The sequence below is a fragment of the Artibeus jamaicensis genome, unplaced genomic scaffold (genome assembly GCF_021234435.1).
Source record: "Artibeus jamaicensis isolate MK-2021 breed Jamaican fruit bat unplaced genomic scaffold, CSHL_Jam_final contig_490, whole genome shotgun sequence".
NCBI lineage: Eukaryota > Metazoa > Chordata > Mammalia > Chiroptera > Phyllostomidae > Artibeus > Artibeus jamaicensis.
The window spans coordinates 4,193,863-4,215,197 of record NW_026521861.1 but is presented as its reverse complement, the minus strand read 5'-3'; the positions used below and the strand labels follow the sequence as shown (position 1 = coordinate 4,215,197).

The 21,335-nt window shown below is 44.9% G+C and overlaps 1 protein-coding gene across 1 annotated transcript in view; it reads right to left on the bottom strand.

Annotated features, from left to right (window-relative positions):
* The window catches only part of SORCS3 (sortilin related VPS10 domain containing receptor 3), a 559,312-nt gene that overhangs the window by 384,602 nt on the left and 153,375 nt on the right, over nucleotides 1-21,335 (bottom strand). The window contains exon 2 of the mRNA XM_037159520.2: nucleotides 3,181-3,248. Coding sequence (XP_037015415.2) covers nucleotides 3,181-3,248 — 68 coding nt within the window. The remainder of the gene's footprint in view (nucleotides 1-3,180; nucleotides 3,249-21,335) is intronic.

Here is a 21,335-nt window from a genome sequence, read left to right as displayed (position 1 = left end):
AGAGGTCACACCACATGGAATCTGGTATCTGTAAACTCTGCTGTGAATAACCCATTGGGCTTGGCCCTTCTGTGAACCTGGGGAGGCCCCACACTTCCTAGTTGGTCCAACAACCAGTTTCTCTCCTGAAGCCCAGCCTTGCCTGGCCCTTTCCCTACACCAGCAACATTTTTCCACTTTCCATTTGCAAAATCGCATCTCACCCATCATTCCAACATCCAGGTCAGAAAATCTTGCCTACAAAAGAACATCTTTAACTAGGTAGAATTGACAGTCCAATTCCCTTCAGTTAACACAAGGGACAGCATGTTAAATCACTCTCCCCCTCACCCCCGTCCCCTCTCATCACCCCCTAAAAGTCTCAGCTAAGTCCTGGAAGCACAGAATCCATTCCCTTGATGCCCTGCAATCTCCATCACATGGATGCCTGAATCAAAGGAGCCTTATAAACAAAGTCAATAATGAAATGAAAACTATACAAACACAGAGGGTTATGGCAATCATTAATTATTACAACTGAGTGAGCACTTCCTGCATGTGAATTACTGTCCTGTTTGTTCATTTATCATTTCATTGAATCCTTGCAATCTACCCATTAATTTATTTATTGAGCAAACATTTTTGAGGTCCTTTCTGTTTGCCAGATACTTCCTTAGGTGCTGAGAATACAGCATTAAATGAAAATGGAAAAAAAAATCTCTCGCTACATGCTTAGATGTTAAGTAGGTATAGGTAGAGCATCAGTAAGTCAGTGAGCAAATATTTAGCATGCCAGAAGGTGAGAAGTCTTAAGGAGTGATGGAATGTAAAGTCCTGGGGACAGGCCCCACCCAGTAGGTGAACAAAGGGGGGGCGGGAGTGAGGGAGAGCCAGCCTCTGATAGGAGAGACGTCAGGCAGAGGAAGAGCCAGAGGCAACGGTTCTGGGGAAAATAGATCAGTCCGTGCAGGGAACATGAGGACAGTGTGGCTGGAGCAAAGGTAGCTTCTGTACTATAAACAACTTCCACTCGGGGAAACTGAGACTTAGAGAATGAAATGGGTTGAATGGTGCTCCCACCCAAAAACCACATGTCCATGTCCTAACCCCCAGATCCTATCATGGGGTACTTATTTGAAAAATAGTGTTCTTTGAGGTGTAATTAAGGACCTTGAGATTAGATCATCCTGGACTATCTGGGTGGACTCCAAATAATCGACAAGTGTCCTCAAAGGGACAGAGGAGAAAGCCACACAGAGATTGAAGCAATGCAGCCACAAGGCATGCTAACAGCCACCAGAAGCTTGAAGAGACAAAGAATTCCTCCTAAGCCTCCTGGAGGGAGTGTGGCCCTGCCAACCCCTTGACTTCAGTCCTCCAGCCTCCAGAACTGGGAGACAATAAGCGTCTGCTGTTTAAGCCACTCAGGCTGTGGTCTCTGTTACGGCAGCTGTGGGACACTAACAAAGAGCAGTAAAATGACGTTCCCAAAGTCACAGAGCATTCTGGGAGTGGTGGCAGTGGGGAGCAAACTGGGCTTGAATCCTGTCAACTGGACATTAGGATGCCCTTCAAGCCACTCAGCTTCCTACTGTCTTTTGTACACACCAGTGCATATACTAGCTGATGACCGTGGGGCACACATGGGGTTCCTTGTGTGCCCCCCTGGTCACAAGGCTCCCAGGCTTTGCCTGGCTGACAATCTCTCCTGAAACTTTGGATGCTGTCTCCCATTGCAAGGATGGGATTCTCTGGCTTGTTTTGTTATTTGCCCCCAGCAGACAGCATGGGAGTCAGGCTTAACAGGTCACCACAGTATCACTGTCATGAGACCTCAGGGTCGATTCCCCGGGAGTCCCATGTGAGTGCAAACAGGCACGCTTTCATGTCCTCAAGCACCCTGGCTACTTATTGCCCTGCCAATTTTCAATGAGCAGCAAAATTAGGTTTTGGACAACCTGTGCAAATGGAGGCAGGCCTCAGTCGATAGGAGCAATTAACCCCTAAATATTTAATAGACGTTGTAACTGCTCCCCCTCCGTGGCAGAGAGGCCCTGGCCAGTCTTCTGCAAATAAACAAGTCAGATGAAGAAGCAGCAAGATGTGCACAACTCACACCCCAGGCCCTTCTGCTCCAGGACCCAAGGAAACCCCAGGACAGGGCTCTGGGGTGATGACACAGCCAAGTGAATGGCCTTTTGTGTCAGCATCCTTCCCTGTGTGTACAAAGGACAAGGTCAGTGGGATACATGCACAGCCTCTTGAATGTCACGGATAGAATAAGAATGGAGGGTGAGATGCAGACTCACAGTGGCTGATGAAACTTGCCGCTGCCTGTGTGACTGCAGGCAGTGTGACTATGGGCCTGAGCGTGAGTGTGCATGTGCGTGTGAGGAGGTACACGGGAAGGTGAGCATGCAGGCATCCCCTATGCAGAGAAGCTCCTAGGTTCACAGCTTCGTGAAAGCCCTGTCTGCCTTAACCCACACACCCCCATCCTCTGCCTGTCCCCTGTGCCCCATGTCCCTCCAGCACGCACTTACCTAGCACGCACAATGGGCAGTGCCTCAGACACAAACACTTGCACTCTTTGAAAATCATAACAAACAATGAAATTTTACGGTAAAACAAACTGCTTTAACACATTTGTCTTTATATCAATGCACTCATGAAATATCTTTTGATATTATTATTTTATAGAGGCAGGAGCCCACGAAAGCTTAGGATCATGAAAGTCGATGCACAGACCTGATCCCACATGGGTCTGTTCTTGCAAGTGGGGGCTTCTCAAGAACTACGGCAGCTTACATCACAAAGGACCAAAAACAGGCACACCCAGGCTGAGTATCCCTCCCACAGGTGACCTCTTATCCACAATGACACAGGGTCTCTCCCTGAATCAGGCACACCCTCCCCCCATCTCTCCAGCCAGACTACATTCGTCCAGAAGAATGTGACACCGCAGGAACACAGAAGCAACAACATTGCTGAGGACAACGTGTGACCGGCCCCACAAGAGATAAGCTAAGTGCTGTGGCAATTCCCAGGTGTGGGCCATCAGTTCCACCTGGAACATTAAAGCGGGCTTCCACGAGGGGGCCCATCTTCTGCTCCTTTCAAAACAGGATTCCTGGTGTCTTAGCTGGCATTTCTCACATGAGCCAAGCCAAGGAGCTCCTTAAGAATCTCTAATCCTCTTACCTCCAAAGCGAACTCTCAGTCACGCTCCCCAGGTTGAAGTCGTACAGCTTCGTCAGGATAAGTATAACCTGTGAAGGGGGTGAGGAGGAGAGCAGAGGAGAGGAGCAAAAGGGGGAGAAAAAGAAAGCTTACTTTAGTTTGTGTAACAATGTACAGTGCATCTCAAACCACCCAGAAGAAGGCTCAGTGGGTCTGCTCAGTGGGTGGTTATCATACGATCAAGCAAGGGGAAAACGTATTAATTTAATGCATCCCCATAACTGGGAGCATTTATTTTAATCCTGAAGATGCTCTGCATTTAAAATAAAATCATGCCCACAGGAACGAACTGGGAATTGACAGTTGTTTCTCCACATCTGTCCTCCTCTGAGGTCAGGCAGGGGCTGGCTGGCTCTGTTACGTCCACCGGGAGATCTGAGAGTGGGCTTGCTTCTGATCCAAAGATAACTCTGATCCGCACGCTCGGGCTAAGAGGGTAAGAGGGAACTGGGCCTCATTCTGCTACAGAAAGGCTCAAAGAGATTTAGTGTTTCCATTACTATGGCCACAGATACTTGAATGGCAGGCAGGTGCCCAACATGATCTGATGCCATCTGTCCAGTGCCCAATACAACCAGACGCATGTCACCTATCATGCAGCATCTGTCCCCACCACAGAGTAAGCAGGTCATTTAGACTCCACTGGACTCCAGGACCACTTTCCTGACTCCAGTTGAAATTACAAAACCCAGAAGGAAGCTGGACTATCAGAGAGCTGGAGCTGCCTATTAGCAGTTTGCTGGAATGGCTTTGGGCTGGTCAGTCTGGTTCTATGCCCTTTAAACTCCTCCAGCTGGGAACTTGGATATAAGACATCCCCTAGCCTGCCCCTCGTGAACTTGGACAGTGGCTCAGGAACAACTCCACACCTACAAGGACTCTAAGCGCATGCGCCAGCATCGATTTTAATCAAAATGCAGGTGCCTTATATACAGTGTCTGCCTCCACGCATGATAATCCAGTTACACATAATTGTGTTTATCTAAATTTAATGCACAACTCATTTCACTTTTCTCAGCTCCTTCCCATTCCACAATTTAACTTCCTCCAGTTCATTTGCACAGCTGCCATTAAACTCTTTCCGAGATAATGAATTTCTGCTACCAAGTTGGGGCTTTCCCATTTTAGGTATCCATGTTAAATTAAAGAAAAATAATCAGCCATTATATGGAACATTTTTATGGCATTTAACTGATAATGAAATCCTCACTTTGATACTTCTTCTCATCCAGCACCCCATGGGATGGTCAGCTCTGTTTCCATTTGTTTTACATGAACTAAGAAAGAATTAGAGGCAAGGATGTGACCCATTACAGGTCAAAGAGAGTCCATGGCAAAGTTGGTGTGGGACATTCACTTTTCTACAGGACCATTACTGGAGGGCGCATCGGTCTCCTCTCCGATTGATTCCTGTGCTGGGGAGTGATGGGCTGCCAAACAGCCAGGCCAAGACACACACCAATGACACGGCTCTTTGTAGAACAGTAGGATCTGCTAAGCCACCTGTCCTATTAGCACAGCAGAACAGCACAGAATGAATCCCATGCAAAGAACTATTCACGGTCACGCAGGGGGCCTTGCCTCTCCCCTTCATTATGAGTTACCTCATTCATTAAATTAAATCAGAGGCTAATGAAGGCAAGGGACTTATCCACACTCTTTAACCAGATACTAGCAATGTGCCAGATAATTCCTGTTTTTGTTGAAGTAATACACATGCACAAACATACAACAAGTTTCGCCCCTTTATTTTACTTTACTTTTTATATGAAGTCACTCTCACAGTCGGTATGTAAAAGCACAGTGGCTATACATATGCAAACCGTCTGAAATGCTGGACAAACAAACTCAAAACTATGCTCCTCTAGGAGCTGGTCAGAACCCCTGTCTCGAGTGCTGCAGGAGCAAGGCAGAACTGCATTTTCTCCCAATATCAAGCCTGCATGGTCCTGCAACAACCTCCAACAAGTGCAAAGTCCACAGAGAAGAAAGAGATGTTGGGGGTAAGAGTTCCGCTTGTACTAGAGTTTCTAACAAATAACTGGGTCTGGGCCACCCTTCTATGAACCCAGAGCCATTCTCGTTCTATCGGTCTCCTCACCCAATGCTTGGACTTAACCCATAACCAGATCATTATGACCCCATGTAAATAGAATGAGCAAAGTAACTCCAGGGAATGTTGGGACCAAGAGACTCCCCTTCTTTCCTTCCCTCCCTCCATGTCGTCTGTCCCTACTGTGTTTCTGTGTCTAATCTCATCTTCGTGTCTGCCTGTTGGAGGATCCAGACAAACACACCTTTCCAAACCTCTGTGAATATTATTTCTGCCTTCGTGGTAGGCAGCTTCAATTCTGTCTTGGAATTCATGCGCTCTCTTGATTAGGAATCTTCACTGGCTCCCCCTGTCTAATGATGAATCCCTGACTCCTTCAGCTGGTATGTAAGACTCTTCACAGTCTGGCCCACCCTCACTCTTCCAACCACTTTCCCCCAATTCTCGGGAAACTGTCCCCTGCTTTAGCAGTCGAAGTATCTCAAGGTGCTGCAAACAAGCCAGACCCATTCTCACAACTCTGCTTCTCTCTGGTGTGTTGTGTTATTGTGTCATTGCTTGTGTCCAGTGCTCTTACTATCATCTGCATAGCCTCACTACTGTGCAGAGAATAGCTCACAATCCACCTTCTTCAGGCATCCTCCCAAGACTCCCCCGGCCATCCAAGTTCTCTCTTTTGAAGAGAAAGAGAATATAATTTGATACATAAAACACTATCTTAATAGCTTCACTATATCACATCAGCTACCTTTTCAACTCAATTTTTAACAATTTGAGGTAGGGTTCGTGTTTTGTACTTCTGTCTCCCTAGCAGGTAGGCTCAGCCTGTCAAATGTTCCTAGAAATAGTCATTTTTGAGTTAATAAAAGATCGTGGTGTTTTGGCAGTAAATCGCAGTCTTTAGAATGGGATGGCAGTAATTTTCTCTACTACCCTCATTTTACAGATGAGGAAACTGAGTCACGGAGAGAGGAAGTAACTCAAGTTTAAGTCCCAATAATGTGTGACTTTGACCAAGCTCCCCAGGGCACTATACTTCCCACTCCATGAGTGAAGCTTGAGTCTAACAGTCACTGGAGAGCAGTGATACAGAGTCTCTGGCCCCACGCCTAGTGAGTTTAATGTCAGCATTCTGGGCAGGATCCAGAAATCTTCCTGTGGCAATTGGGGGTCCACGTTTTGAGAACTATTCCATCACATCCTGATTTCTTTCCCAACCATGTACCGCAGTCCCCCCACACCCCACCTTGCTGAGATCCTGATCAAGAAGAGCATCCCTTCCTTTGCCTTGAGTTCAAACTAATAAAGAAAGCAGAGAGTAGGAGATGCAGGAGGAGGATGTCTCAGCAAAATCGCCCCTGCCCTGGAGGAAAGGTCACCACACTGAGAATTGCAGGCTGGAAGCTTCCTCTCCACTGGAGCCAGCACAGAAGGACATAACAAAGCTATGAAGACTTGCTATTATAGTCTTTACCCTTAAGACATTCTGTGTCATGCAAACAAAACCAAAAGCAAAAGAAAGCTTGGCCACTCCTGGCTTCTCTCACCACTCAGGAGGGAATTACCAGAGAGGAAAACTAGACACAAACCCACCTAACCACAAGCCCCAGGCTGCTGGGAAAATGTGAATGTGCCTCTGGAATCCCCGATGGCCTGCAGGAAGGGTGAGGGTCCATAATAAAGGCCAACTTGACTCCCCTTCAGTAGAGGTCCCCAGATGAGAGGGAACACTCAAATTCAAAGAAAAAAAGCAGAAAGAAAACACTGACTGAACCCTACTATGTGCTGAATATTACACTGGATGTGTCTCAAACCTCACAACAAATTTTTGAGACTGAGCAGATGTTATAAAATATCCCCATTTTGCAGATGAGGAAACTGAGCCCTGAGAGCTAAGCAAATTACCCCAAAGGTACAACCTGCAAGAGACAGAGGCAGCATTCCCACCCAGGGCTGTATGACTCACGCCTGTTGCACTCTAACATGATGCTTCTCCGTGCAGCAAATGTTCACGTGGGCTCTTTGTGCGCAAGGTAATTAATGAGCAGCAATGAAAAAGAAATGCCCTTGCTCTCGAGTAGTTTATCACTCACTCACATATTCCACAAATAGTTACTGAGCATCTCCTATGTGAATCAGAAAGTCACCTGCTAAACTCCAGGAATTGGGGGCAGGGATCCAGGGCCCAAAGCCCAGGGAGTGAAGATAACTTTTGATTTCTTTGTTCTGGGAGGAAAAAGAAGGAAACAGATGTGTAATAAGAAAAGAACTAGACAGATTACTGGGAGACTCAGGTTTGTGCAATAAACTTTGTCAAATAAGTAACTTTTTGGTCTAACTGGCTACAGTCCTGGAGAGGTTTTAAACAGGAGAAATAAAAATAAATTAGAATAATTACTGAGTAAATAGCACTTCCCTCCTAATGTAAGCCATATACATGCAAACACACACACATAGAGTAGTGAAGTCCCTGGGTATGTATGTGAGTGTATATGTGAATATAGCTAGAAAAGCTAGTACTTATTTATGAGAATATATATAAATATATACACACACATACACACACATAGACATATGAACATACACACATAACCTTAAATTGCCATTTTTACATTTTCTCTGAAATAAGAAACCTCTGTTCATATATCTCTTATAGCCTTTAACACATTGGGTTAAAGAGACTTATCCATATGTCTGCCTTCTCTGTTAGACTGTGACCTCTTCGAGGTTAGAAATTGGGTTTCCGCATCCCCAATACCTAGCATATGCCTGACACATGGCAGGCACTACACAATCCCTACTGGATGAATTATAAATGTATGACAATAAAAGAGGGGATGAGATGATAAATGTATGAGGGAGGTGCAGATAATGTGCTGTAAGAATCGAGAAGAGGAAGCAATTAAGTCCAGAAAATGTAATCAGCCAAGTCTTCATGAAGGAGAGATTATATGATCTGGGACTTAAAGCATGGTAAGAATCTCACTCTCCAAAAACAGAACAAACCTGCCCTCCTTCCCGCTCTCCTATTCTTTTCCTTCCTTCCTTCCTTCCTTCCTTCCTTCCTTCCTTCCTTCCTTCCTTCCTTCCTTCCTTCCTTTCTTTCTTTCTTTCTTTCTTTCTTTCTTTCTCTCTCTCTCTTTCTCTTTCTTTTCCTTCCTTCCTTCCTTCCTTTTTCTTTCTTCCTTTCTTTCCTCCATGAGAAAGAAGGCAAAAAGAACAATGGAATCATACAGAAAGGATACAGAGAGCACTTGTGATCAACTTATGAAAAGTTTTATAAGAATGAAGACAGTGGTGACATGAGAGATTATACTATAATAAGAGACTTGCTATGGATATATAGTGTGTGTGTATATATATATATATATGATATATATGGTATATATCATATATCATATATATAAATCATGTATATTAAGGACCACATTGTAATAAGGGACTAATATAATAAGGTGACAATAAGGGACATGGCCGGTCTCTTACAAATCAGTTGGTGCTGTCTTTGTTGACCATTCACCTCCTATCATCTTGTTCCCAGATGGCTGGTGACTTCTGCTGCCCCCAGATGCTCAGGCCAGCCTTCTGCTGACTGCCTGATCTTTAGACACACTCACTGCTGGTAACTAATGTCTCCATTTCTCATTCCCCCCTTCCTCTTTCACTTACCTATTCCTGGTTATTCCCAGCATTGCATAAGATTCTTGGTGATAAAAAAGCAAAATGGAAATGGTTCCTTTCCTCGTGAAATCTGCTGCCTGAACCTGCTGCCTCCCAGGATTATCAGTATTTGAACTACGGTGTCCAAGTCCCTGGCAGGCTTAGGGTGAGTGATATTTGAGGGGTAAGGGAGCTTTCCACACAACTCCCACCACCCACTTCCTAATGAGAGGAGGTACCCACACTCAGAATTGCAAAGAAGCTTCAGTCTCTGTTCCGCCTGAGAATTTTTCTCCATTTCCCTGTGTCTATATTCACTTATCGCATTGGGTCCAGCTGGGTCCTTCGGGGTGGGGCTACTGTGGGGGACATGGGAAAACCAGAGCCCTTGCCAAGAGAGGGCTGTACTCTAAACCCAATCTTACCATAGGCTACTATGCGAGCCTGGACAACTTATTTACTTTTTCAGAATCTGCTCCAATTTCCTAAAATTGGGATAAAGATACACTTCCCCCTGCCAGCCTCACCAGGTTGCTGATTCAAATCAAACAAGGGCAGCTGACCTGCTTTATAAGCTGTACTATGCAAATATGAGTTACTAGTATGATAATTATTCTTCAGGAGACAAGGGTTCCATCTAATGCTCACTGGGTGGGAGGGAAAGGGGGAATTCAAAGGGGGAAAAAGAGTTGCTAAGCTCCTTCTTCAACATAGCCATCCATTCTAGACCCCAATGGCAATGCAGGAGGCTGCAGGTCAGACCTGGTGGGCTCACCTGGCACCTGCACTCAGCTTCAGAAGGAAGCAGGAAGACCCCCAGGAAATCCTGTCCTCTGAAAGGATAAGAAATAATCTGCACATTTGTAAATCACTAGGATGCTCTCACCCACCAGCATATTCAGTGAAGTGAGGACTTTAATGCCTGTAAAAGTTCACCCTGAAGGGAAACTACTTTAGTTCATTAAACCTTCCTGAAGTCTTGGTGCCTTTAAATCCACAGCATTCTCTGTATGTGCCCCTCCACTTCCCCATCACCTCTCACCACCTTGTTCCTGCCCCTTCCTGGTAGTTCTTTGTGTCCCGCCAATTGGAAGAGACCCCGTGGCTTTCTTTACCAGAGTAGTTGAAAAAGGTAACCTAACAAGGATACTAAGACACATGCCTCAGGGATCACCTACCAAAGAGTATATTTTGGAGTCTCAGTAGAGTCTGAATCCCCGGGTCCTCCCCCTCCCAGGGGCAATCCCACAGGGAACAGAAACGCAATATTCATGGTGCACAGCCCAACTGATCCCCAATACAAGTACACCTGGTGGGTATCCAGAATGGCACTGGGCATGTGCCAAAGTCAGAACAACATAAACAGTGCTCCCTGCCCTCCGTGAGTCTGCAGCCCAGTTGAGAAGACAGTGTAAGAGAGACCAAAGTTGCCATGTGTCATGCATATCATCAACTCTGGCTCAAGATAAAACCTCAGCATGAGCCTTGACTCCTCCCTTATCCAACGCACAACAAGTTAAACCCTGAGTCTCCTGAAACATGTTGCTCTCCGCTGTATCATCCAATTGCAGGTCCCCATAATTTTTTTCATTCATTCACTAACCAAATATGTATGAAATGCTTCATGTGTGCCAAGTGCAGTGGATCCAGCGGTGAGGAAAATAAAGCAGCTTCTTCGCTGTCATTAAGTTTACTTCCCGGCAGGGGAGGTAAAGAAGTAGGTAGATGGCATTGTGTTCGGATGATGGTGAGTCCTTTGGGGGTGGCGGGGCCAGTCAACAGAAGAATAAGCGCTAATGTGCAGGGGTAGCTGGGGGCATTTAGGCTGCAGCATAAATAAGGAGCCCAGGAAAGTCCTCTGTGAACAACCGAGTGAGATGGGGGATTAAGTCATGTGACGTGTGGGCAATAAACATCACAGGCAGAGGAAGCAGTGAACACAAAGATCCTCAGGCAGAAGTGTGGCTGGCATTTAAAAAAGAAAACAGTGAGGAGGCTAATGAGGTTGGTGCTAAGAGGGGAGAATAGTAGGAGATGAGGTCAGGGACACATTGGGAGGCTTAGATCTTGCTTGAACTTGTGAACCATGTAAAGACTCTGTCTCTTGAGATGGGAAATTGTTGGAGGATTTTAATGGAGGACTTAACTTTTCACAGGACCCCTCTGGTTGCTGTGCTGAGAAAGGTAGAAAGGGGACAAAAGTAAATTAGGATCCTGTTTTAATCATCCACGTGAAACCTGGTGTGGGTTAGACCAGAGCAACCGCAGCGGACAGGGATAGGGGCATGGGGTGAGTATATTTTGAAGGCAGAGCCAAGAGGATTTGCTGACAAAGTGAAATGGGATGTGAACGAAAGAGAATAGTCCAGAATAACCCTCATCATTCAGGACTGAGCAACTGGAAGTATAGAGTTGCCATTTTATGAGATGAAGACTATAGAAGAAAGTTTGAGTGAAGATTAGAAGTTCAGCTTTGCATACTAAGTTTGCGAATCCTAAGAGAGTTCAAATGGAGAAGTCAAATGGTCAGCTGGATAAATGAGTCTAGAGTCCAGGGAAGAAAGCTGAGGCTAAAAACATCAATTTTTGAGTTGTCAGTGACTAGGTGGTATTTAAAGACATGAGACTAGAACAGATCACCAACAAATGAAGTATGGATAGAGTAGAGATGTGACAATAGAAAGCTGGGGCGTTTCAGCATTTGGAGATCAGAGAATTCAGGAAGGGAAACCAGCATGTGTTTGGACCTCTCAAAATCGACACAGGGGCCATCTGTGTCCTGTGTGAATGCTCATGAATGGTATTTACTACAGGAGAGACTCAGTTATCAGAAGGACAAAATGGTCTTCTGTTGAGGCCAGGAAGCCTGCTTCCCCAGATTCTCTGTGGGCTCATGTATAAATGTGCCCACTGCGGCAGAAACAGAGGCTTTGCCTACACCTGACATGGACTTCCCCTCACCAAGGCTGATGCGGATACTATCATTGCTGAGTTACCCACCTGCCAACATCAGGAACCAACACTAAGAGCTCATGATGGCACTTGACAGCAAGTCGATTACATTGCACCCCTCCCATCATGTAGAGAGTGCAATTTCTCTTCATTGGAATTGCTTTCCCACCTGCCTTGATTATGCTAGAATCAACATCTTTCCATTTCAGAATGCCTTATTCACTGTCACGGTATCCCACACAACATTACTTCTAACAAAGGAACCCATTTCACAGCAAATGAAGCACAATGATGGGTATGTCCATGGGAGTCACTGGTCTTACTATAAACTTCACCACCCAGAAGCAGCTGACTTGATGCAATGGTTGGTGGACTTTCAAAGACTCAATGATAGAACAAGCTGACAGCAAACACTCTGTGAGGTTGTGCTGCTGTCCTCTAGGACATGGATTCAACCCCTGTATGGCCAAAACATCAAAGTCTGGGAGGCCAGGGGCAAAGGTGGGACTGGCCCTCTCATGATTACACCCAAGAAGCCATCACAGAATATTTTCTTCATGTCCCCACAACCGTTGTCTCTGTTGGTAGTGAAGTCTTGGTTCCTAAGGAGGAAGTTGTCACCAGGAGACAAAACACCTGGTTCCACAGAACAAGCCACTGAAACTGATACCCAGCTACTTGGAGCCTCTTATGCTACGACTGAACCACCACAAAAATGGGGGTTTACTTATGAATAGGGGGTGGAAACGGGTGCTCAAGGCAGCTAAAGAGGTGATTGTTAATGTTTATTTACTCCTGGTCCACTTTCCTGCCTAGTATTAGAAGTATTCAGGACCCTGATAATTTTATGTCTAAGATTCTCCTGTTATCTGGCTTCTAATTTGATTCTGCCAATGGAGAGCAGGGTGGGTCAGGGGTTGGGGTGGCACAGATACTTGTGGGGACTGGTGAAAAGGAAAAGCCTATTGTCTCCACACGTCTGGTGTCTGGTGACAACTCCATAGCAGCAACAGAGCTGGTGGCAGCAGAAGCGGTGGTTCTGGGCCTCGGTGACAGAAACTGCAGGCTCCTGGACTCCTGCTCACTGAGCTCAGCACACGCTGCAGGGATCTGGGTGGCAGAGACCCTTGGGTCTTCTCCTGTGCTTCTCTCTTCCAGTGCAGGGTGTAATCGTTTCTGCAGTTAGCAATCTTTGAGCAACACTGCCTTTGTCTTTCTTGTTCCTCCAGCCCTTCCAGCACCGTAATCAATTCCCGCATTCAATATCTCGTCTTAGAGATACCTGGAGTCAGAGATCCTCACTGACTGACACGGATGGTCTAGGAGATTAGAGGAAACCCGGAAGACTGTGTGCTCCGGAAGCCATGGAAAGAAAGTGTTCCAAGGAGGAAGGAGTGCTCAGCTGCATGAAATGCTGACCGCTCACACGCAAGAAAGATTATGAATGGCCCATTGGATTTAGCTGCTAGATGACTATAAAGGCCTTCAGAATAACTAGTTTACTGAAATTTGCTCTTCACCTCTCTGCCATCCTTACACTACAATGACTTTTCTAAAGCAGCAGCTGAATCCTGTTACCTACTGACAAATAATCTCTAGCAGCTTCATACTGCCTTTAAGATCAACTTCAAATTCCTCATCCCAGCATAAATGGTCTTTCTCAATCTGGCCCCAGTTGACATTTTAACCCTCTTTTATAGCCACTTTCCCCAAAATGACATCTAAATTCCAGCTGCTCTTGAACACCCATTTTTTTCCCTGTCCCCTCTTCCCACACTCCTGCACAGGCTCTGTCCTCTGAAAGCCCTCCTCCCACCCTCCATCTGAACCTCTCCTCATTCTTCAATGCTCCCAATGAAAATTATCAACACTCTGCTCCCAACTGTCCTTCAAAACAGAACTGATTCCCCTTTAATCCATATTTCTCTAACATGTCGCACATACTTCCAATTATGCTACACACAAGTTATATTATAATTTTCTATTTGCGTGTATATACATATATATAAAATCTCCACCATTAGACTATGTGCTCCTTCAGCAGAGTAACCTTGTTTTGTTCACTGTTATACTCTGAGAGTACTGTTATGCTCTTCCTTGACATGGTTCCTATTAACCAACAGAGATATAACACATTCTTTAACTTGAAAGCATCAACATAGGTATTCAAAGGAGGAAAAGATGAATCTGACCTAGGGTAATTGAAATCTCTTAATAGAGGATGACAGGTGTAAGAGATGGGGAACAAATGAAAATTCCCAGCCCTCTTTTATCTGGAGTTTTCTGTAAGCTTCTTTAAGGTTGTCTTTTTCTTAGATAAGCTAGACTGCCAATTCTCTCCAGAAGGGAGAGGTTAAAGTGGCTTATGACAGAACTTCAAGAATGTCTACAAGAGGGTGAAAGAAAGGACACACAAGGGCAGGGAGGGAAGTTGGTGAAAGAAACCTCTTAAAATATGACTGTATGAAGTTTTAAACATTTTTTAAAATTCCTTAGAAACTTCTGAAGAGGACAAAAGTGTATACTTATACCTGATGGAATGTAGGTTAAAGAAAACACTAGATCCATATACTAAAGCATGACTTGATAGAGCAGAGTAGTTCAGACAACAGCACAACAAATACAGGAAGGACCGAGGTGGGACTACTAACATGCACTGAGCACCTACTAGGTGCCTAACACTGTGCTCGGTTCTCTACACTCATTACACAGATAATGGGTACCACCACACTGAAAGGTAGATAGTATTACCCACATTGTCAAGGTGAGGAAACTGTCCAGGTCATACAGCAAGGCAGAGGCAGGAATTGGCACCCGGCCACAGGTTTGTGTATTCCTGCAAGACCCAAGGAAGGGATGAGAGGTACCAGAAATGAATAAGCATGAGTCATCCCTATTTAAAATGGGTCCATTGTTAAGAAAGCACTTTGCAGAATTTGGTAGCTCAATAAGGCAAGTGACAGAGCAAGGAAATGAAAATTCAGTGTTGCTGAAACAAGGAGCTTGTGAAAAAAATAGCTATAGAATAGTGGGGGTTTTCTTTTGGTTTTGTGTAACAAGCCATTAAAAATGAATTAAAAATCCATTCTCTCTCATTCCCTATGGGACTTTGAACATGAGAGAGAGAACCTTCTCTTGGAAATGATTTAGGTAGCATGCAGTCCAGTAATGGGGTGGGATCAAATGACCACAGAACTCCCTGCCACAATGACATGATGACATCTCTATTTCTGATGACAGCTCACAAAAACTAGGGTTAATCAGCTCCAAATGGAGTCTGAACCTGTCCCTTCCTAGATGCCCTCACTCCTTCCATCCGGCCACCCCCCTGTGGAGAGAGCCAGGAGCAGAAATAGATGTGAGCAGATGAAAGATGAAATGGTAGCTCCAAAGCCACTAGACGGAAGCTTCTAGAGATAATCATCAACACAGAGGAAACATATACAATTTGTGTCCTTGGGAAAAAGAGCAGAAGCTGTAAGCCAGACAGTCCTGGTGTGGAATCCAGGCTCTGAAACTTGCTCTCGGTGTGGCCTTGGGCAGCAGGCTTACCCCATTGAGTCTCAGTGTCCTCATCTGGAAAACTAAGCCAATGTCCTTCCTTTCACTGGACTGCTGTGAGGATTTGATAGCAGGTATCTTCTGCCAGGTCAGCAGTAAGTCCTTGGTGTACATTAGGTCCCTTCCATCCCCAGTCTCTGAGAAAACCAGGTCATTTGCCACCTGAGTAGAAAAAAATCTATGTCTCCAAGAGGGAGCATGTCGCCTCTTTAGTAATGACAATCTGAAGCTCACAAAATAAAGAGCAACTTCTGCAGGCCTCCCACTGACGTAGAGATAAAAGGCCGGAGGTCCTTGAGTGTGTTGTTTGCTTTGTTTGGACACGCATTGACAGCCTTAGAATGGAGAGATCACAGGCCCATCCAGCCCATTCTTCCTGTGTGTGATCCGACCCACTTGTCCCTTTCAATTTCAGGGCCTGTCTCTGCAGGGCTGCCGACAGGCACACACACTCTCCATCCCTCTGCTGCTCCTCTCAGAGCCATCATTCCCACTTCAGTCTCAGGAACTGAAAGAGCTCTCAGCTAGGCCACTCTGCCTTCTGAACCCTGTGGGCTTTCTGGGGATTAGTTATTCTCCAGATTCAAAGTAGCTACCAGCCCGAGGTGCTTCAAGTGAAACCAAGAGCAGGAACTTGACCACAATGTGCGATGTCTCAGAGTGAACACATCTATCTTGCCTGTTACTATATCTCCAGAGCCTGGGACAATCTCCAACACGCCCCAGATCCCTGTACCCAAAGGTGAAGCGAATGACTTATCACCCAATCCATGATATGGTATCAATCACAGCCCATCTCTTATTCCATCCTACAAATTAGTACGAAGTCTGTCTTACAGGCAACATACTATGTTAAATACTGCAGAGGATGGAGGAATAAGAGACACAAAGTTCCTGACCTAAGGCATTTTCAGGGCAAGAAAAGAGATATACATTTGTACAGCTACGTTCAGTGGAAGTCAAAATTGGTCTGACACCACGTTGGCTGAAGACACTCTACCTATTGTTTCATGTGAGTCATGCGGAAACCCTGCAAGGTTGGCATGTAATAAAAACAAGTGATTTCTAAACTGGGGTAAAGGATAGGATTACCCCCCTGAAAATTTTTACAACAGGTAGTATTTGATCCGGCTAATTTTAGTAGGTGAAGAAGGCAAAAAAAGTTTTTCAGGCTGAAGAAGCAACATGAGAAAACATAGTTGGGCTGAAATTGCCTGTTATGTTGCAGGAGCAGAGTTTATTTAGGCTGGAGCTTCAGGGGCACAGAGAAGGAGAAGGAGATAGAGACCTAGACTGGGGTCAGATCATTATGTTTTTAAATACCAGCTGTGCAAATTCCCTACTGTTGCCGTAAATGATCACAAATGCAGTGGCTTTAAACAACACAACTGTATTATCTTACAGTTTTGGAGACCAGAAGCCCAGATGAGTGTCAGTGGTGAAAATCAAGGTGTTCACAGTGCTATGTTCCTACCTTCCCTCTGGAAGCTCTAGGGGAGAATCTGTTTTCTTGCCTTTTCCAGCTTCTGGAATCTGTACTCGTTCTTTTGCTCATGGCTCCCTTCCATCTTCAAAGCCAGAAATGGCTAGTTGAGTTTCTCACAACATATCACTCTGTCTCTGACTATTCTGCCTCCCTCTTCCCCATTTAAAGATCCTTCTGATTACATTGGGTCCAGCCAGATAACCCCAAATGATCACTTTATCTTAAACTCAGCTGGTTAAAACCTTACTTGCATCTACTATCTTAATTCCCCTTTGCCATACATAACCTATTAACAGGTTCCAAGAATTAGGATTTGGGCATCTTTGGGAGGCCATTACTTTGCCTACCACATCTGGTTAGAGTTTCAACTGTACTCAGTAGACAGCATGGAGCTGCCTAATGTGCTTCAGCAAGTGAATGATTCACTGGCACCTGCATTTGGAAAACAAAACTTTTATAATGTGAAGGGTGGACCAGTGAAGATGAACAGCAGGGAACCCAGGGAGAAGGATACTGCAATAGTCCAAACATAAGAAATAAGAGGTCTGAATTGAGGCTATGGCCTCAATTGGGAATGGAAAGAAGGGAAGAAAGGGGGGGAAACTGTGAAAGTTGTTACTAAAAATCACAAATAGGGCGTAATAGAAATGAGCAGAGTCAAAAATGACTCTAAAGTTTTCAGGATGTCAATGTGCTTCATTGCACTTCCGAGGCCTGCGCTTCAACTCCAGCTCCAACACTCACACAGCCCACCCTCAGGTTGGCTGGATGAGTTTCCAACTTATTTTCCCTCAATCTATACATTCTTTCTTTCTTGAAATGTGCTCATGGCCAAAGTTGTCTCCCTGCCCCATCCTGCTCTTGCCCATCTTCCTAAAGGACTGAAAGGCATGTTTGTCACCACCTGCTCAGCTGCCTGAACTTCTGAGAATCTTCTCCCCTGAATGAACATTGCTTTGTCCTCACCTATACGTCTGGCCACCTCTTGGGCTCCTTGCACAAACCACCTGCCTGAGCTCACTTGTGGGTCACCCAGACTCCCATATTCTTCCTTAATTGGCTTTGCTCTAGGTCTTAAGCCAGGACAGCAGAAAACTGGGTCACATCCCAAGGCATAACAGATGAAGGGCTATGCCATTTGTGTGGTGGGAAGTGGGGAGGGGATATAGAGTTTAATCTGCTCAAGCTCTTGATCAAAACTCCAGAGGTCTGTACCATATATCATAGTAAAAGGGCCATCCATTCGAGCAGAAGGGTGTTCATAAATCCCAGACATTAGAGGTAGAAAATATTTAGGGCATAATCAGGGCCTTGCCAGACCCAGAGAAGAATTGCTCCCCTTCGGTTTTTTGCAATGGACAGCATTCCTCTAGCAGCCACACCAATATTTCCAGTGGAAAATTATCTGGATAGCCTAAAATAACACAAGCCTGGATTTTGTCTCCATATAACTCACGGGAAAGGAGCAGAACTTCCAGGGGCTGATGGCAGATGATTTAAGAGCCCTCTCTCATGTAACCTAAGACATAACAACAAAGAACACATAATTTATTTGTATTGATTCACCAGCACACATTTGATCATATCTCCTTGTCCTTCCTCTTACTAAGAATCTATGGCCTGAAAAATATATCTTTTGCAAAATGTCTCTGTAAAAATTCAGTTCCTTACATATCTTGGCTACAGCCAAAGAGTCCAGGCCAGGGAGACCTGCCAAGGAAAAGGGGACAGGGAGCTGGCAGTCCTTCTTGTGTGTTGACCCTGGTCTAAACAATCTCCCTCCATGACATGAAGTACACAAGGTGATAGTGGGAATTAAAGCCTCTGTTCTGGGACAGGGACTGTCATACACACACACACAGACAAAAATCCCATGGAAATCAGAGACAGATCAGATTCCTGTTCTAGAGGAGTAAGAAGCACAGCAGAGCTGATTGGATTCTGAGACAAAGAGACAGAATAAAGAAGGAAGCAGAAACAAGTTTGTACCTCACGCTAGCCTGAGACAGCATAAAAATGCCCAGGTGTTCAGCACTGCTTCCATTTAACCTTCATTCAAGGTTATTTTACTCAAATAATCTTGCACTGAGCATCTACTACATACTTGGCTCTGCTCCAGAAGCTACCATAGGTTAGACATAGTTTCTTCTCTCCAGAGACTCTCAGTCCAATAGGGAAGAAACATGCAAGTAGGCAAATGGGTTTATTGAATGTGATTTCTGTGCTAACAAGGGTACTTACTACTTACTGCACTAATTGAAGGACTTTGTCACTCATGACTCCATGGCGTGGAGGCTCCTTCATTCCGGAATAGAACAAAACACAATGGGGAAAACCTAGAGAAATGGCTTTGCACTTTGACAAGCCTCGTCAACTCCTGCTCCTGCCACATCTCTGGGGACACCATAGGACACAGCGATGTCAAGGCAAGTGGCTTTCTGCTAGGTGTCCACTCAACACACTCAACATCAGGTCTAAAGTTCCCTGCGCTCACCCACACATTGTACACACCATACCCAGTAAAAATCCTTGACCCACAGAATCTATGAACATAATAAAATGTTTTTCTTTTACACCACTACTTTTGGGGTGATTAGTTATGACAAAAAGGTACCAGAAACACCATTCGTAAAATATGTGCAGCTTTTAAGGTTTATAGCCATTATGCATGTGGAATTTTTTCTAGTAATTTATGTAGGCCTAATGTCCATACATAGAATGTAAACTGGAAGGAACAGATTAAGAACCTTTCAGACACTGTCCCACAGGTGTGCTATACCCCACATGTCCCAAAGAGTATTCATCACTGCACAGACCTGCCCCTCCTTTTTGGAATGCTGCTTTTCAAAGAGGGTGTAATCATCTATTCAGTTGTCCAAGCCAAATACCCAGGAATCCTTCTCATACCTCATGCAAATCCATCTTGTTACTCTGCCTCTGATTTCCATACCTCACCTTTCTATGCATCGACACTACTTCTTCCCAAGTTCAAATTCTCATCCTTTCTCATCAGCCTTAATGCACCTGCCTTCTGATTGGTCTCCCTTCATCTAAGTGTTCATAAAATGTGCCAGGTTTCCTTCCTAACATCCACATATGATCATGTTATTCCTCAAAATCCTCAATGACTCCCCATTTCCTAAAATGCAAAGTCTAATGTGAATAGTGAGGTAAATAGGCCTTCTCAATCTGGCCCTTGCCTAAGTCTCTATTCTCATTTCTGGTCACTAGCTTTTCAATCTGGGGTTCTATTTTCTGAGTTACTCATCCAATCACAGAAAAGAGAAATGATCTGAGTGAATTCTTTCAATTGTCCCCCAAACCAAGACATTCAGGTTTAATCTCTCTCTCTCTCTCTCTCTCTCTCTCTCCCTCCTTCTCTCCCTCTCTTTCTCTCCCTCTCTCATTTCCACTCACTCAATATTCCTGTTAAATCCTCTCTAGAGTCTAGAGCTGTGTTCTCCAATGCCATGGCCATTAACTACACAGTTATTTAAATAAGTAAAAATAATAATTCAGCTTCTCCATCACACTAACCAGCCATATTCCAGGCACTCAACAATCACATCTGCCTCCTTCTATTTTCTCACCTCAAATGCAAACTATAAATACCCATTGCTGTTGTAGTGGAGAGCTAGCATCTCCATGCTGCCAAGAATCCATGCTCTTCTGACCCTTTGGGAAACCAATTCTTCCTATGATGAGCCCTGTGGAATTGACCATGACATTGACCCTTCCCTCTGAGTAAGTAAAGGCTCTGTTGGCCAAGCCAATCATCCACCTCACCCCATGGCACAATAATTGGTTCAGGAAAAAACTTGTTGCCCTACTAGAGCAAATGAGACCCAAGATGAGTCTTGCTGGGGGCTCTGGGAAAGTGAAGCATCCCCTTTCTTCCTGAAGAAACATCAGGAAACCCACTTCTTCTAAACAAAATGGAAAATATATGTGAGTTCTAGCATGGCCCTTTTAAAAGGAGAGCCTAAAGTTGCTGAAGGATCACCAGGTGGAACCTGAGGATGCAGCCGACACTGCACAAGCCAGTACAGAAAAGCCAAGGGAATCCAAGTCCTTGATGACATCTTTTGAGCTGCTGGATCAACCTAACCAGAAGCTATTAGCCTCTGGTATTCCATGAAAAATCAGCCCCCAAAATCCTCCATTTTGTTTCAGCCTATTCTTGTTCTTAACTGTTACACTCAAACTACTCTTCCCACTTTTTAAGGCTCAGATCAAAGTTACCTCCTCCACAGAGCCTACCCTGCCTCCTCCAGATAAGTTCCCACACTCCTTTAATATGACCCTCATGCATTCTAACACTGAAGCAAGTCTTACTGCATTGTAATGCTAGTATTTTACCTTCTTACCACACTATGAGATATTTGAGAGAAAGTCTGAAGCCTC